This window comes from Budorcas taxicolor, chromosome 5 (assembly GCF_023091745.1).
Source record: "Budorcas taxicolor isolate Tak-1 chromosome 5, Takin1.1, whole genome shotgun sequence".
Lineage (NCBI taxonomy): Eukaryota > Metazoa > Chordata > Mammalia > Artiodactyla > Bovidae > Budorcas > Budorcas taxicolor.
The window spans coordinates 107048691-107067702 of record NC_068914.1 but is presented as its reverse complement, the minus strand read 5'-3'; the positions used below and the strand labels follow the sequence as shown (position 1 = coordinate 107067702).

The window sequence follows — 19012 nt, the reverse complement described above, 5'->3', positions numbered from 1 at the left end:
AATATGGAACTGATTTAGCAGCTAAATTGGAAATTTCTGGGTGCATTTTTGAAAACTAATTCAGCGTGAAATTATTAATGATTTAGAATTGTGCCTCAAGTATTTTGGGTTTTCTTATCCAGAAAGATCTGTTGCTTCATATCAGATAAATTTCCAATATGCATTCTGTCGTTGGAACACAAAGTAAACAGCTTAAATTAATCCTGATGTGTTTTTCTAATTACAGATGAGACCCATTGGCCATGATGGCTACCATCCCACGTCTGTGGCTGAGTGGCTGGATTCCATTGAACTAGGTGACTACACCAAAGCCTTTCTAATTAATGGCTACACGTCGATGGACCTGTTGAAAAAAATCTGGGAGGTTGAACTTATTAACGTAAGTTGATCTCTTAACGACACCTTATCAACCCTTGATGATTCTTACCATAGGTGGGTAATTGTTTCTTTCTGCATAGCTGGGCATCCAACAAGGATTTATGGCTATGCCTTCTGTTTTGAATATATGTCTCTCTTGATTCTAGTCAAGCTCCACAGTCATTATCTTTTGAAGTTTTGGAGTGGGGGACTAAGAGGACTCTCAGGGTGTTTCACATTATTTCAGGAAACCTCCCAAGCAGCTTTGGGATTTCCATTTTAAGAAATTTTGTCACTTTAGGATATGGACATGATAACAAATCAGCGCCCATTCTATTCTTTGCTCTTATTCATTTTTTAAGATTAAAGTCATCATTTTTAGTTTTCTATCTCTGTTATGTTTCCTTGTCTCTATTCCTTAACTGCATATGTAAACCATATACTTGAAGAGGCTGCTTTTTGTTATTATATAAGCTGCTGTAATGTCAACATTTTATTTTCCAAGGCTTATAACTAATTTTAAATTGTTTGTTTTACTCATACACTTGGCATAGATTTTCTGTAAAAAATGGCCAACAAATGTTGCCATGTATTTGAGCACAAAGAGATCAACTAAATCTGTTTAACTGATTTTGATACTGATAGTTTTCTCATTTTGTTTTTACTGCTATTTTATTTCTAATGGTATAAAGGCATGAAAGAGTTGAAAAGATAGCATAATCATCATGGTTTTATATTTTATTTGGCATCATGAACATTTCAAAAGTGAGAAATTATTTAATCTTTTCGAGAATTTCTTAGATTTAAGTTTTATATTCTTATAACTGAAAAAAGCATTCACAAAACGAAAGACAAAGCAAATAACTTCTGCTGGCTCAATAGCACTCTCTTCTACTCTTTATGACATTTTTTTCTCCAAAAGTCCAGTCTCTTACACTGAATGTCATTAATTATTTTAAATGATGGTTAATTAGTAGTAACAATTATTCTTTGCTTTTAAAAGTCTATCTTTAATATCTTTTCTGGAACATCTATAAAAAACTGTTCTTTAATTTAAAAATCACTTTAAATGGACAAATTCTTGGCTCCTTCTTCTAATGTGCCATCAACTACCCTTAGCTTTCTGTTCTTATCCTTTCACAAAAGCTTTCATTATTTCAGAAGGAACTCACTTTCTGACTAAAAGCTTCTGATTAATTTTGTTGCTAGTCTGTGTGGCAGTGGAAGCAACTGAGACTGCTTTGCTTTTCAGTCGCATCAAGAAGACTTCAGTTCTCCACTGAGAACTCAACACTCGTGGCTACTCTTAGCCATTTAGTAAAGGGGGCTCTTCCATAGATCAAACAAACATGCTTCCAGTTAAGTCGCTTTCTTGTCAATGATAAATATATCTACGTAGCATCTTCTGAATAATATCACTTCCCACTGAAGAATGAATACTTATTACAGATAGCTGATGAGTCACTCACCTAACTAATATTAGAAATAATCCCTCTGAAAAAGAATAGATTCCAATAGAACTCTATTATCAAATGTTTTCATTGAAGCAAGGATCGTTAAAACAAGACTATATGTCTCTCAGAAGTCAAGTACTGGGGCTAACAGTTAACGTGTAGGCTTGGACCCACATTCTCCCCAGTGCTCTGTGTCCTAGCAGAGGATTTCCCATTCAGTCACTGTGGCCAGACCTTGTGGACGCCTGCAGTGACTGCAGGGCAGTGATGCCACAAGGCCTCATGTTTAATGCCAGGGCTCAGGGTGTTAAACCACCACCCACAGGGCTAACCACTCTTGAAATGGGACAGAACAATAACCTTTTCCACCCATACTGACTCTTTAAGCATTATCCCCATAGGTACACTTGCTGTAATACAGTCTGACTCCAATCTAGGGAGAAGTGCCTGTCGCAAGCATTGTATCAGAATCAGAAAACATGGTCACTATGCTTTAGATCTTGAGGCCAAATTCCTTGGGCCTGGAGTACAACATCTGCATCTAACACCAACCCAGTATATTTTCCTTACAGTGACTGATAGAATGTAAAGTTTGTGACATTTGTATGGACAAGTTCACAGTCTTGATGAGGAGGCTTTGCAAGTCATTTAATTCTATAAATACACTTATTATGGAGAAAAACCACCTGTACATTTAGACCTGGAAATCAGAGAACAAAATTTTTATGCCCTTTAGAGCTGCTGCAAGTGTGCTTTATTTGATGGTTAGGGCTGTTGGGTTTTAAAATGAGAGATAGGCATAATGTGTACCTTCTGGCTTATAACGCTTTCTACTGGTCTCAAACTCAAGACTTTTATTTATTCCAACTAGTCAGGGAAGGTATTCAAATATAAGATAATCTCGTATATAACATATGGACCCAGTAATTCTGTATTAAGTATCCATAATCTATCCTTTTGTAGCCCCAAAGTAATGTGTAGTCACTTTGGTTAAGAGCAAAGCTTTTTAGGAAAGTTGCATCCCGAAGCTTTGTAATGAGTGGCCAGTCTTAAAGAACCCCAGTGGCTTCAGTAAGTGCTGTTCTCTGTAGAATGGAGAGAGAAGTGCAACATGCGGGCTGTCTTTGACGTAGAGGGCTGCTGAGAGGGGAGGAGAACAAAGAGTGAGAAAGCTGACTGTTGATGTGATTACAAACAACTTCAGCATCATTAAATCATAGGGACTAACCCTCAAGTACATTATATTGTACTTGATATTAGACAACTAGTAATACTTTCTCAGTATATTTATAAATTTATTCAAAGTATGTTCATGAGAAAAGGAAAGCTACACAATGTTGTGACTTGAAAAGTGCAAATATATTTGAAATTGTGATCTTTCAAAAAATCCCCCAAGATCTTTTTCTTGGTGGATCACATTAATGCCTTTGGGGGAAAAAAAAAAGTTATTGGAACTAACCTAATAAAGATTTTAGTCACAAAGTTACCCAAAGTATAGGCATAGGGGAGAGTAGTGGAAATCTCATATCTTAGTAGCAGCATTGTCAGCAGTGGAAATCGAGCATAAACTAAGACATTAGGTATTGCCAGTTTTATAGGCCCATGCTGTATCTAGACCTAGAAAATGAAGTCTTTGCCAATAATTGTTTTTACCATCTCTAATCTATGCTTCGGATTCAGAAGCTGATATTTCATCAATAGCTCTGTTTTACCTCTGTGTGTGCCATGACCATTAATAACATCATTAATATTATTTTCACTTTTGTATTGATATTTTATGTTGTATGACAATGTTGAGAGAGATTGTCAGGCAAACTGGTCCCTCTGCAGATGGTAGCTGGGCGAACCTCTAACCTGAATTATAGTCCTCTCCAAAGGCTTGTTAGAATTACAAACTAGTTAGCAGTGTGTAAGTACATGATTTGGGGGTTTTTTCACTCAAAAGTTTACTCAGGTCTTCCATATACTATTACCAAGTTTACATAACAGTTTCCACTGCTATGTAAAAATCTCAACAGCTCCGCCTTTGCGGAAATTTTAAGTAAAAAGGCTAAATATTTTCTGCCTGAAATATGTATGGATGATTGTAAAATCTCCACAAAATCATCCATTTCCTAAACAACAACAAAAAAGTATTGCAGTTATGAAAAACAATGTTCATCTTTTATCACTGTGCACCTACTTAAGGGATTTTGATCAGATGAAGCACATTAATAAGATCCAATTTATTCATTTGTGAATATCAATGTAGAACTTATTAGTAATTTCTCCCCATTAGTTTTATGTCTCACTTTTTACCAAGGAAATAATTCTAGTCCAGACTTATAATCTTCTACAATGTTGATAATGAAAAAAAAATGCTCACTGAAAGAACAAGATAAAATTCAGGCTTCAGTGCAGTCTTAAATCTCTGTTCATAAGCATAAGAATAGCTTTAAAAATCCAACTCCAGCAGTTGGCTGTGTTTTAAATACCTTTGGGTAGAAGCAAATAAAATAATTAAGGTAGCAATACCCATATGCGTCCCATGAAAATCATTTGGACTTATTTCTGTAACAGTAAATTGATTAGCAGATCATTTACTTCTCGCCTAATAGCTACTGAAACTATATTTACATCACTTTTGCTTAGGGCTGTCAAATTTCTGTTTTGTTTTTTCTTTTGCAGTGTTGTTGATTCAATTTCTACCTTCCTAGGGAAATTTTGTGATAATCTAATCACTTGGAGATAGACTAAGAAATTTGCAAAGTTAACATTCTAATTTTGTGTTCAGTCTTTAATAGCTTGACTTTATTTGCTTTAAATGCTACAGAAACATAGTCCTCTCAACATTAAATTTAGACTCATTACTTGCTTTGATGTTTTTATTTTATGATCAGAATTATAAAGTCACACTCCTCTCTGCTCTATTCTCATTACTATAACTGCAATTAAATTTACTTCCTAAAGTTTTTCTGCATTGTCTGTGTAAGTATGAGTGTGTGTGTGTGTGTGTGTGTGTGTGTGTGTGTGTGTGTGTGTTGGATAAATGCAAATGATTGCTTATACTCCCAACCAAGAAGAATAATCACAAAATTCACAAACTGCAGGGGAGGAATGAGGAGAAGAATATTATAATTCCATTTCCAAAACAATTATTTTAAGTAAAAGGTTATGCTTTCACTATAGGACATTAATAAATGAGAGAAATGTTCATATTTCCACACCAGGGAGGCTACATCAGTCAACACTTCAAATGTTAACAACTTTAATCAAAGCTGAAGGCTTTAACTAAATAACTAGATATGAGTATTCAACTGTAGAGCAAACTTTATAAATTATCTATGGATTTAAGCATTTAATTTACACTCATAGTCAGTACAGCTAGCTCTTTACAAGCCTTCAGGACAACTAGACACAATCTCTGGGCTTCAGACTTCTTCAGACAAGGTCCCAGTTGAGGTCCCAGTGCCTCATGGCCAAAATACCAAAACATAAAACAGAAGTTATATTGTAACAGATTCAATAAAGGCTTTGAAAAATAAAATAAATTGCAAGCTCTTCAATATATTCTCTGGAAGCCTGGCCCGAGTTTTGGGAAAAGCACCCTTCTCCCTTCCTTATATGAAATGAACAATCCTCTTCCAAATAAATACTCACTTTCAGGTGATTTTTAGCCCTTTTCCTATATGGCCTGAAGGCTGATGGGCTAAGGCTAGTATTATTGATTCCACTCTCTTTCAGCACGTTTTGCATATCTGCACCTATCATGCTGCTCTCAACTTTGGAGACTTGACCTAAACTGAGATAAAGGTATATCACAATAAAATGTGCTTAAACACTAATACTTCTTTGGAAGGAATATAGCTTTTCTTTTGGATTAAAGATAATTTGCTATCTTTTAGGGCCTCAGGGTTAATATTATGGAATAAGCATTATTGAGTGTTGATCTTGGAAAACACACCACAGACACACACAAATGAAAGTAAACAAGGGATAGGGAACACATGTACACTCTTGGTGGATTCAAGTCAATGTATGGCAAAACCAATACAATATTGTAAAGTAAAATAAATAAATTAATTAACTTTTTTTAAAAAAGAAAGTAAGGCATTTGGCACTGAAGAGACAGTCTAGACACAGCAACAAATTGATTTCATGAATAACTGAAACCCTCTGATTACAGCCATTAATGACCCATCTCTATACAAAAATGAAAATCATGTTCTGAGCATCTAGACATTTCTACATTAAGAAATGGACTTCATTTTTCCCCACATTGATTTCATTCACTCTTCTCCTGATTAAAATAGAAGCATTTCCAATTTCCTCTGAAGAAGCCACCACCACCCTTCCACATTCCATGCTGAGGATCCTACCCAGATCTAAACCAGCCTTTCACCCCGTTCCCATGGGCTACAGTATTCTTCACCAGGACCCTTATTAATTCTTCATTGTTGAAGGCTCCAGTGAAATATGAAAATATGGGGTCTCATGCAAAAATTATTTTTAAATGTAAGGCAACAGTGGAAGGATATTTAGCCAAGCAGAGATACCTTTGAAGCACAGATCCTTGTGCTACACAGGTCACACATCCACGGAGCCATCCCTGCTCTTCATGCCCTTGTATATAAACCTATTTGCATCTGCTGTCATTTTCTTTCTACCTGAAGGTCTTAAACATTTCCATAGTGTGGGGCCACTGGTAGAAAGACTTTATTTTGCCGTTAGTTTTGAAAGACATTTTTGCTGGGGATAGAATTCTAGAGTTAACAGTACTTTAGAAACGCTGATCCACCGTTGTCTCTTCTGCATTATTTCTGATAGGAAATCTGCTGCTATTCTTTCCTTTTTGGTTTTGTTGTTGTTATTTCTCTGTATATAATGTGTCTTTTAGCCCTATGGCTGCACTTAATGGTTTTCTCTTTATCACTGGTTTTAAACAACTTGATCATGAGGTGCCTTGGTGTGGTTTTCTTCAATTTCTTGTGTATAAAGTTTTTTGAACTTCTTAGATATGAGGTCTATAGTTTTCATCAACTTTGGAAAATTTCTGGTCATTACTTTTTGTTTGTTTGTTTAATTACTTCCTGTGAATGTCGTATACTTTTTCCCTTCCATTTTTCAAAACATTTTTTATAGAGGTTAAACAGACACACAAAAATCTATATAGAAATGTCAGCTGAATGAATTTTCACAAAAAAGAGCACATACACGTAGCTAGCACCCAGTACAAGAAGTGGAAAATCACCAGCATCCAAGAGGCACCTCATGGCCCCTTCTAGTCACTAGTCTTTCCATGACCCCCAAAGCAACTACCATCCATATTTCTAACAGCGGAGCCATTTGCTTGTTTCTATGCAGTGCGTCCTTACTTGGGGCTTCTTTCATTTAGTTACACTGCATGTAGCTGTAGGGCTGTTCCTACAGTTGTAGGAATGTAGGATGTTCATTCTCTACCATTGTTGTGAAATATCCCCAGCTTGTTTTTATAGCTTTCTTTCTGTGTAATTCAAATATCATACAATTTGCCTATTTACAGTATCCAATTTAATCCTTTTTAGGATATTTACTGAGTTATGCAACTATTATCACAATCACTTTTTTTATTGTGGTCAACAGCGTATAAACTTTGCCATGGTAACCATTTTTAAGTGTAGAGTATAGTAGTGCTGAGTATATACACATTGCTGTGCAACAGATCTCCAAAACTTTTTCATCCTGCAAAACTGAAACTCTATCTCCATTGAACAACAACTGTCCTATCCTCCTTCCTCTAACCCCTGGAAACCATCATTCTACTCTTTAAGAGTTGGACTATTTTAGATACCTCATGCAAGTGGAATCATGCAGTGTTTGTCCTTTTGTAACTGGCTTATTTCTCTTATCATAGTGTCCTCAAAGTTTACCTGTGTTATGGCGTATCACAGGGTGTTCTTCTTTTTAGACTAAACGTGTATATGCCATGTTTTCTTTAGCCTTTCATCCGTTGATAGACATTTAGTTTCCTTCCACTCCTTGGCCATTGTGGACAACAGTGCAATGAACATCAGTGTGGAAATAACCCCCTGAAATCCTCTTTTCAATTCTTTTGGATATATACCTAAAAGTAGGATTGTTGGATCATATGATTAACCCTGTTTTTAAATTTTTGAGGAACCTCTAAATTGTTTTCATAGCGACTGCATTATGGTCATTATTTCTTAAAATATTGTTTTCTGTCTGACTGCCTCTCTTCTTTGGAAACTTCTATCACATGTATGTTGGGCTATTTAAAATTAGGCCACAACTCACCGATACTTGGGCTTTCCTGATAGCTCAGTTGGTAAAGAATCTGCCCGTAGTGCAGGAGACCCCGGTTCAATTCCTGGGTCAGGAACATCCGCTGGACAAGGGATAGGCTACCCACTCCAGTATTCTTGGGCTTCCCTTGTGGCTCAGATGGTAAAGAATCTGCCTGCAATGTGGAAGACCTGGGTTCGATCCCTGGGTTGGGAAGACCCCTGAAGAAGGGAAAGGCTACCTGCTCCAGTATTCTGGTATAGCCCATGGGATCACAAACAGTCAGACATGACTGAGCAACTTCCACTTCACTTCACCAGTACTTTTTATTTTTTTAGTATTCTTTCTCTCTGGGATTTATTTGGATAGTTTCTATTGCTGTGTCTTTAAGTTCATTTATCTTCTTGTGATCTCTAATCTGCCATTAGTAATATGCAGTGTACTTTAAATCTCAGAGATTATAGTGTTCATCTCCAGAAGTTAGATATCAGTCTTTTTTTTTCCAAGTCTCTATTTAACATCCTCAATCTTTTCTCTAACTTGTTGAACATAATGAATGTGGTTATAGTAACTTTTTTAGTGCCCTTGTCTTTTTTTAATTAGTACCTTTTTCTTTACTTATTTTTGCCTGTGTTGGGTCTCTGTGGCTGCGCACAGGCTTTCTTTAGCTGAGGCAAGCAGGGCCACTCTCTAGTTGTGATGTGCGGGCTTCTCACTGTAGTGGCTTCTCTTGCTGCAGAGCATGGACCCTAAGGTGTGAGGGCTTCGGTAATCGTGGTGCGTGGGCTTAGTCGCCCTGCGGCATGTGGCAGTAGTCGTGGTGCGTGGGCTTAGTCGCCCTGCTGCACGTGGCAGTAGTCGTGGTGTGTGGGCTTAGCTGCCCTGTGGCACGTGGAATCCTCCCAGACCAGGGATTGAACACATGTCCCCTGCATTGGCAGGTGGATGCTCAGCCACTGGATCGCCAGGGAAGTCTTGCCCTTGTCTTCTAATTCTAACATCTGTGTCAGTTTGGGGTTGGTTTCACCTGATTGATTTTTCTCCTCAGTGTTCTTGCCATGCCCAGTAACTTTTATTGCATGCCAGACATTATGAATTCTACCTTGTTGGGTGCTGGTTATGGCTATTTTTGTATTCCTGTAAATATTCATGGGCTCTGTTCTCAGACACAGAGGAGACCTTTGGATATACTTTGATCCTTTCAGGTCTTGCTTTTAAGATTTGTTAGGCAAAAACTAGAGCATCATTTAATTTGTGACCTGTGCTTCTGCACTACTGAGGCAAGATGCTTCTGAGTAGTCTAACACTGCCCTGTGAACTTCCAGGTTTCCCAGCCTGAATAGCTCAAACTACTACCAACCCTGTATGAGCTCTAAGTACTATGCCCACTAATACTTTCTGGTCTTTCTTTCTATACCTGGCTTCAGATAGTTTCCTTATATGCGTGTGCTGATCAGCATTCTTTCCTCTCTGGTACTCTATAGAGAAAAGTCTAGCCACTTTAGTCTCCCTAGACTCTCACCTCCATCTTCTCAATTCAGAGTCTTCCAGGCTCTCTGACTTCCTCTTCCCTGCATAATGGCCTGAGAATTCTCTTAAGATGGTAAACTAAGATAAGTTTAGGGCTTATCCCTGTTAGTCCAGAAACCCAAATCCATGCGACTTACATTAGCCCCTGTAGCTGCTGCTGCTAAGTTGCTTCAGTCTTGTCTGACTCTGTGCGACCCCATAGACGGCAACCCACCAGGCTCCCCCATCCCTGGGATTCTCCAGGCAAGAACACTGGAGTGGGTTGCCATTTCCTTCTCCAATGCATGAAAGTGAAAAGTGAAAGGGAAGTCGCTCAGCTGTGTCCGACTCTTAGCGACCCCATGGACTGCAGCCCACCAGGCTCCCCTGTCCATGGGATTTTCCAGGCAAGAGCACTGGAGTGGGGTGCCATTGCCTTCTCCAAGTCCCTGTAGGCTAGGGGCCCATACTTAAACAACTGAGTCAAAATCTTTGGTGGTAGCATCTGGGCATCAAGAGTTTTTTAAAAGTTCCCCCAAGTGATTTTAATCTGCAGCCTGGGTTGAAAAGCACTGTAGTAAGTGGGGAGCCATTAACAGGATTTTAGTCAAGAGAATGACATGATCAGAGGAGCAGGCAGGGGCCGGAAGCCCACACACTCAAGACGGAAGAGCTGACTGAGAGGGAAGTAGGAGCTGAGTCAGCCCATTCTGCGCCACAGCTATTTCTAGCCGTGAATGTATTAGGCATGACAGCAGTAAAAACCTGTGTGCCTCCTTAGAACCTGAGGGTGTCACTGAAGTGGGAGTCCATAAATATAGAGCCAATTTTCATCATTATAACCCACATACCAAGAAGAGGGAAAATTACAGTCAGTATTCAAAGGAAGCAAGGCCAAATACAATACCTTTCAGAAGTGCTTTTCAATAGTGGCTAAAATTGTTTCAGTTTGACCCTTAAAAGGCTCAGCCTTGGTTATGTGAAAATTTTACTTACTGTTTATAAAGTAAATGGTAGGACAGATGGTATGTGTCCATGCTTCAAATGCACCCTCTCTCCTTTTATGTTTATTTTAGAACCAGGTCACTTGACTTTGAATCCTATATCCACCACTCAGTATGTGACCTTACAAAAAAGTCACTTGTCAACTCTTGGCCTCAGTTTCTCCTCTTTAAATAGAAGGTAATAATATCTGCTCCACTGACTTCATAGGTTTCCTGTGAGACTCAAATCACACAAGAGCTTTTTATTATCCATTGCTTTCTCTTCTCTCCCTATTCTATTTTTCTTTGCCTCTATTTTTTGCTTTCTCTCTCCCCCAGATCACTCTCCCAGCATTAGGCTGGGAGCTGGCCAGCTTCCTCAGAGCATGCTTTCACAGCTTAGCTGCCATTTGCTTTTCGCTCTCAGTATTCACCAGAGTTATAACATCGAGAGCCAGCTTGTTTATTGTGCAGACTCTGGCCTCTAGAAATCACTGTTCAACCTCTCTCTTCCCCAACTTCCAACTCCAACCCCTTCTGTCTGCCTTAGCCTCTCAGCCTCCCAGCACTGCTTAGTGCTGCATAGAATATTTCCACCCCTGGAGTGGGTGCATGTGAGAGAAATGACTCTCAGCTTTGTGTAAAAGCATTCAGGATAAAGCTGCAGAGAGCCTTTCCCCTCCCAACTTCCTTTTTTTTTTTTTTTCCTTTCTGACTATGCTTAGATATGGAATTGCTATTGCCTTTTCTCCTCCAACTACATAGTATTGGTCCTTGACTCTCAGCCACCCAGTTCTTTTTATTCTTGAAACAAACAACAGAGGGCAGAGCAGGATAGTGGCTCAGAGGTTAGACATGTGCTCATTCTCAGTTGATCATCCATCATTTTAAACCCTTCTAGAATCTGTCCCAAAGTTTCAGCTCGATAATCCATAAGAGGGGGCATTTCTGACAGTGTTTTGAAGTGGCTCAGTATCCCCTTTACATTGAAATGGCTCCACTTCCAGTTATAGTATCACTAATTATAATAAAGTCAGTTAATTTTGTAGTTTGCATTTGCTCTGATTTTTAGCATGACATGAGGAATTTTGTTTCTTTAAGTCTTTTCTGGAGATATTTAGGGCAGAGCCTGTTGCTAAGGAGACTCATCTGCGTTGCAGTTAAATCAGTAAATACTGTAAACTGGCTCTATGCTTCTGGAAGCTTTGAGAGGAGGAATATAGTAATGAATTATTCTACAGTGTAGAAAATAAAAGAGGAAAAAGTCCTCTATACAAGACAAATACAACACTTTTCATGCTATCCTGATGGAGTGCTCTGAGTCTTCTGTGGGAGAAGATCTGAGATCATACTGAAAAGATACGCCTCTACCTTCTGAGATGAAAGGAAAGTCAAAGAGGTCCCTCTGTTAGAAGAAAATTATTTAGAATTTTGAAGTCTGACATACAAGCTGCCATGGAAGAGATTGATAATAAATATAAATACTCAGAGAAAATCATAAAGGTTAATTTATCACTAAAGAAAGTATACAAGATTAATATTAGAATCTATCCATTATAAAAATAATGGATTTTGTAGCTTAGTATTTATATCTGCCTTAACGATGTTTAAGGTTGATTTAGAATTTAAGTTTAGCCATTTTACTAAGGATGTGTATTATGTTAAATTGGATATCTGTGGTATCAAATTATTTTCGAACTCAAGCAAAGAGCTGTGAAAGATCTAAATTCCTTACTGTACAGACCGTGTGTCTGGCACCCTACCGCCACCTGGTGGCAGCATACCTAAAGTACAGGGCAGTGACTAAATCTAAAACAGTTTTTTCAAATAGTCTGAAAGAATTTAGTTTTACTACTATTAGAAAATCATATATATCACTTTTGGAAATGCAGGAAGTATATTCCAAATTTTTTAACAAATCTCAAACATTGACTCAGTTTATCAGATCAGATCAAATTCAAGTGATTCTCACTACAATGAAAAGTATGTTTACACGCGTTTACACAAATAGGTAAATACAGAGAACTTTCATCCAAATTTTTACTAGAATGTTTAGTACTTTTAGGAAAAATAAATTAATATATACCTAAAATTAAGTACTTTCAAAATTACATGCAATATAAAAATATTCAAAGCTTTCAACACTCAACAGATGAGAAATTGAGGTCCAATATTAGAGAAGGAAATGGCAACCCACTCCAGTATTCTTGCCTGGAGAATATCACAGACAAAGCAGCCTGGTGGGCTACAGTCCATGGGGTCACAAAGAGTTGGACATGACTGAGCGACTAACACACACACATTACTATTAATATAACTAGCAGCAGTTCAGGAAAAATAGTTTAGTCTTAAATATTTGACTGTTACCTGTTTTCATATTCAAGATAAATAAAAACCTCTCTTACTGTTTCTGCTCAGGCCCATATTTTCTTTTGTACTATGCATTCCTCTTTTTTTTTTATAAAATAAAGCAATTTCTTGAATGCAAAAACTAACTGCAAAACAAATTATTCAGTGCCAGGTTTATATCAATTCCTGTTTCTAATATTAGTATACTAAAACATGAACCAGAAGAGTTTTATTTTTATAAACATCAGCTGAACACCAAGTTCAAGTACCATATACCTAAAGCAGTTTAACAAAATGAGAAAAACCCTCTACTGTGCATTCGATCAATTAAATTGACTTGGGATAACAGTGCCCTTTTAAATGTGTGTGTGTGTGTGTGTGTGTGTGTGTGTGTGTGTGTGTGTGTATTTAGCATAAAACATAATGTATTCTCTTGTAGAATCTTTCTTATTTTTTTATAAACTGTTTTGGGAGGAATAATTAGATTTCTTAAGACTTGAATAAGATCATTACCTTCTAAAAATTCTACCTCATAGTAGCTGTAACACATAATATGCATTTTACAATCCTTACCTGCAAAAGAACTTCCAGACTACTGGAGAAGAGGGACATCTACTGTGTGTAAGAAGAGTAGTACTAAGGAGAACTAGTATAAAAAGTGATCTTTTTATTCCAAATTGAAACATAGGGTCTTTTCCTAATTAGGAGGGGTCAGAGGTGGGCAGGAGAAAACCTGAAATGGAGAAACCAGTAGAATAAATGACAAGCATCAAAGGTAAAGGCACAAGGTCTAAAATCACTTAACCTTCTCTAAGCTTCAGTTTCCCTTCATCTAAAATTTGTGTAATAACATTATTCATCTTCTAGATAATAGTGTTATCAGGATTAAATAAAGTAATATAGTAAAGTGTTTTGCACAATGCTTTGTATACAGAAAGTGCTCAATTTTTGTTTAATGCAGGGCAGCTTCCAAGTTTCTAAGATTTATGGTAAGTGTGATCCACCATTATCCATCGCCTCAGCAAAGCAATACAACAGTCTGAAATTGCTTAAAGCAATAAGCATTTTGTTCTCTCACAAGTCCATGGTGAGTAATTTAGGCTGTACTCAGCTGGAGATTTTTTCTGATTCCAGCTGGCTGCCATACATCAGCCCGGTGGCTCTGACCTGCCAGGGTATAAGAGTCAACTCACCTGGGACAGTCTCAGACGAGACAACTGGGGCCACTCTGCTCTGTTTCACATGCACCATCCTCTAATATGCTCTCCCAGACACATTCTATAGCAAAGACAGGGAAATGCAAACATGCAAGCACGTTTTCAGGCCTCCACTTGCCTCATGTCTGCCAACTTTTGGCCAAAGGAAGCTAGAAGACCAACTCAAAAGTTGACAGGGGAGGATATATCTCACCTCTTGGTACAATGAGCCAAAATGCACATAGCAAATGCCTTGGATGCCAGTCAGGATGAAAAATTAAGACCATTAGTTCATTCAATTCACCACAAAACAGAAATTTTGATTAGAAAAAAATAGAAAAAAGAGGAGAGTATTTTAGAATTATGGATGGTCTTATCATTGTTTCTAAGTTTCCTATCAGAATATGTGAAATCCAAACCATCTCAGAAAATATGAAATGAATAGTGGTGCTAAACTGTGGGGGCCCATGGAGGGGAAAAAAAGATTTGGATAGGGCTTAAATGTATGTAGCGCTTCCCAGGTGGTGCTAGTAGTAAAGAACCCACCTGCAAATGCAGGAGATGCAAGAGACTTGGGTTTAATCCTTGAGTCAGGTAGATCCCCTAGACAAGGGCATGGCAACCCTCTCCAGTATTCTTGCCTGGAGAAGCCCATAGACAGAGGAGCCTGGCGGGCTACAGTCCGTAGGGTCAAAAAGAGAAGACATGACTAAAAGCAATTCAGCATGTGCACATGCGTAAATGTATGGAAAATTCGTGGATAACTAACTTCTGACAACTAGAGCATAATAACTTAAACAATAAGCACACCATGATAATGAGATGATTGGAGCTATAAAAAGTTTAAAATTGTTGCACTGACCATCAAACAAAATTATTTTAGAAAATTAAATACGGAAGTATTTCTCTAATAGAGATCATTGTCATGCCTTGCTCAAACATTTGTTGCACACTGACTCTTTGTTCCAAGTGGAAATGCAATAAATACTTTTTAAATTCACTATGATTCCTCAGGTAGCTGACTCCTCTAGACAGGAGCAGAGAATAACAGCAACAGTCACAATAATCAGACTTTTAGTGCCTCCTCCTCCATCTTCCCCTCCATTAAATGTCAATCTTGCTCAAGATTTTGTCCTTAGGTCTCCTTTCCCCAGTGCTATGCTCTTGGACAGTATCACCGATGGAAAGGCTTCAACTGGCGCCTTCAAATGGATGGCTGCTAAGTACACGCCTGAGGCTTTATTCCAGAGATTCAGGCTTTCAGTTCGTAAAACGTGAGTGGCAAAGTGAAGAGAGGCTGGACTCAGTTAGATGAACCAAATTCAAGTGCTGATTCGTTAATTCCTCTGGGGCAAGACACTTAACCTTTATAACAAACTCTATATTTATCTGGGTTCATCCTCATCACCCCCGTCCCTGCTAGACACCAAGCTCCTTGAGAATCTGACCTAGGAAGGCTCAACTGTATATCCACCCCCAAGGCCCTGTACAAGGTAGGTGCTAAACAGTATTCACTGATTGAATTTCTGCCAGGGGAGAGTGGGAAAGCAAGATACCAAAGGAGCCACAGGAGGCAAGACTGTCAGAGTCAAACTTCACTTCCTTGCCTCCTGGGAGAGGCACCCACTTCTGTGACCCACATCTCATCTCAGTGCCACCTCTGTGCACTGCCATCAGCTACAGATTGCCTGGCATGTTGGGTAAAGATGCTTAAGTTGAAAGGCAAACCTCACAATACAAATACTTTTAGGGCCTCAGTGTGTCTAGGAGCTGTATACATGAGGGTCTGACATATAAAGAAGTATCTGCAGTTAAGTGAAACTATTTATTGAGCACCTACTATATGCCAGGCACTGTTCTAGGCTCTGGAAATACGGTGGAGAACAAAACAAAAGTGACAGACTCCCTATTCTGGAGTTTCCATTCTAAGAAGGGAGGCAGACAGCAGGCAGGTAACAAATAAGTCAGTCATACGACACCAGATGGGGGCACATACTATGAAGAAACATAAAGCAGAAAGGATAGTGGTCAGAAATGATTTTCTTGAAGGAGTGTTATTTGGGCAGAAATATGAACGAAATATGGGAATAAGCCCTGCCAAGTTCACCATTCCAGGCTGCTGCTGCTGCTAAGTCACTTCAGTCGTGTCCGACCTGTGCGACCTCATAGATGGCAGCCCACCAGGCTCCCCGTCCCTGGGATTCTCCAGGCAAGAACACTGGAGTGGGTGGCCATTTCCTTCTCCAATGCATGAAAGTGAAAAGGGAAAGTGAAGTCGCTCAGTCATGTCTGACTCTTTGCGACCCCATGGAGTGGGGTGCATTCCAGGCTGAGGAAACAGCAAATGCAATACCTAGGCAGGATCGTGCTCAGCTGTTTGAAGAAGGGTAATGAAGCTGAGTTGACTGTGTGAGCAAGGGCAAAGCTCGTAGAGAATAACTGAAGACCAAGTGGTGTGGGTTATGGCTGTGTGTTCCCAGTGTGATCGGAAGCCATCCAAGGGAGTTTGACAGAGTGTGACATGGTTCAGTTTATGTTTGGAGGCTCACTATCTGTGCTGTGGGACGAACAGAACCCCTGGGTAAAGTTTGGGGCTCTGACATGGATGGTAAGAGTGAAACTCTAGCTGAGAGACTCTCCCGACCATCAAGGTAAGAGATGATGGTGCTTGTGCTAACATGGTTATGGTGAAGCCCGTGAATCTGAATGACTGATAATGACAGAGCTGATGGCTTAGGTATTGACTGTAGGAGAAATGGGAAGAGTGAGGATAACTCAAAGACTTTAGACTGAGCTGTTTCCTGAGATCAGGAATATTTGGGAGGAGGCATCAAGAGTTGAACATACTAACTGTGAATTCCCTCCCTCACATTCCAAGGAGAGATGTCTAGGGAATTCCCTGGTGGCCCAGTGGTTAGAACTCCACACTTTCACTGCGGAGGGCCCAGGTGTGATCCCAGATCGGGAAACTAGGATCTCACAAGCCACCTGGCACTGCCAAAAACAAGAAAAAGAAATGTCCAGAAGCAGTTATATATGCTTTTATATATGCAGCACTCAGCTTTTCTTCTCATTTGAAGTGAATATTTTTTATCTACTCCTGAGAAAAACCTAAGTGTGGTCAAAGAAGCATTTCTGCATACTGCTGTGGATCACAATAAACTGTGGAAAATTCTGAAAGAGATAGGAATACCAGACCACCTAACCTGCCTCTTGAGAAATCTGTATGCAGGTCAGGAAGCAACAGTTTGAACTGGACATGGAACAACAGACTGGTTCCAAATACGAAAAGGAGTACGTCAAGGCTGTATATTGTCACCCTGCTTATTTAACTTATATGCAGAGTACATCATGATAAATGCTGGACTGGAAGAAACACAAGCTGGAATCAAGATTGCTGGGAGAAATATCAATAACCTCAGATATGCAGATGACACCACCCTTATGGCAGAAAGTGAAGAGGAGCTAAAAAGCCTCTTGATGAAGGTGAAAGAGGAGAGCGAAAAAGTTGGCTTAAAGCTCAACATTCAGAAAACGAAGATCATGGCATCTGGTCCCATCACTTCATGGGAAATAGATGGGGAAACAGTGGAAACAGTGTCAGACTTTATTTTTGGGGGGCTCCAAAATCACTGCAGATGGTGACTGCAGCCATGAAATTAAAAGACGCTTACTCCTTGGAAGGAAAGTTATGACCAACCTAGATAGCATATTCAAAAGCAGAGACATTACTTTGCCAACAAAGGTCCGTCTAGTCAAGGCTATGGTTTTTCCTGTGGTCATGTATGGATGTGAGAGTTGGACTGTGAAGAAGGCTGAGCGCCGAAGAATTGATGATTTTGAACTGTGGTGTTGGAGAAGACTCTTGAGAGTCCCTTGGACTGCAAGGAGATCCAACCAGTCCATTCTGAAGGAGATCAGCCCTGGGATTTCTTTGGAAGGAATGATGCTAAAGCTGAAACTCCAGTACTTTGGCCACCTCATGCGAAGAGTTGACTCATTGGAAAAGACTGTGATGCTGGGAGGGATTAGGGGCAGGAGAAGAAGGGGACGACAGAGGATGAGATGGCTAGATGGCATCACGGACTCGATGGACGTGAGTCTGAGTGAACTCCGGGAGATGGTGATGGACAGGGAGGCCTGGCGTGATGTGATTCATGGGGTCGCGAAGAATCGGACACAACTGAGCGACTGAACTGAACTGAACTGAACTGCACCCCTACTGAAGGCTCCACCATCATGTAGAAATTTTTCTCTTTAGAGCCTGCTCCTACAGCAAACACTCAGCCTGTGGTGTGGGCAGACAGGCGTACTCTTTCTGCACCGCCACTCACCAGGCAGCATGTCCTCGGCTGCTGGCCTGCTATTTGTCCAAGAACTTGACTACACCTTTAAGACAGTATTCTGGAGTAGAAATAGGAGAATGACCATGGACTCTAAAAAAAAAATCTCTACAGGCTTCACACACAGTGATTGACAACCTGCCCACAGCAGGGCTGTGAATTATTTCATAATTTTCCAACTGACTCTCTTTCCAACCTGTCTGCTCACAGTGATCTGAGAGCACCTTAAAGGAAGAAAACCTCAGAGCCGTTGGTCCTGAATTTTCAGAATCCGAGATTAAGACATAGTGACACTCTTAAATAGAATTTTAAGTAATTGGCTCAGCACCTTATTTTTCATTGAGACCATTTGCTTTACGATTATGTCTCTATGCTTCTTATTTATCTAAGTACCAAGATGCTTTTGGCTACATTCAGCTCAGTAACCAAGGGTATCAAGGTGCCCTAAAAATGTTTTGTTTAGGCTGTCACAGGGTCGTGAGGCACATGGTGATTTATAAGATTTCAAGTGGGCAGACCTGTGGCAGTGTGTACATGGCCTGAGAAACATTTTGAATATA

At 39.4% G+C, this 19012-nt stretch overlaps 1 protein-coding gene across 1 annotated transcript in view; it reads left to right on the top strand.

Annotated features, from left to right (window-relative positions):
- The window catches only part of ANKS1B (ankyrin repeat and sterile alpha motif domain containing 1B), a 1150548-nt gene that overhangs the window by 833521 nt on the left and 298015 nt on the right, over positions 1-19012 (top strand). The window contains exon 17 of the mRNA XM_052640785.1: positions 227-379. Within this exon, the coding sequence (XP_052496745.1) occupies positions 227-379 (153 nt within the window). The remainder of the gene's footprint in view (positions 1-226; positions 380-19012) is intronic.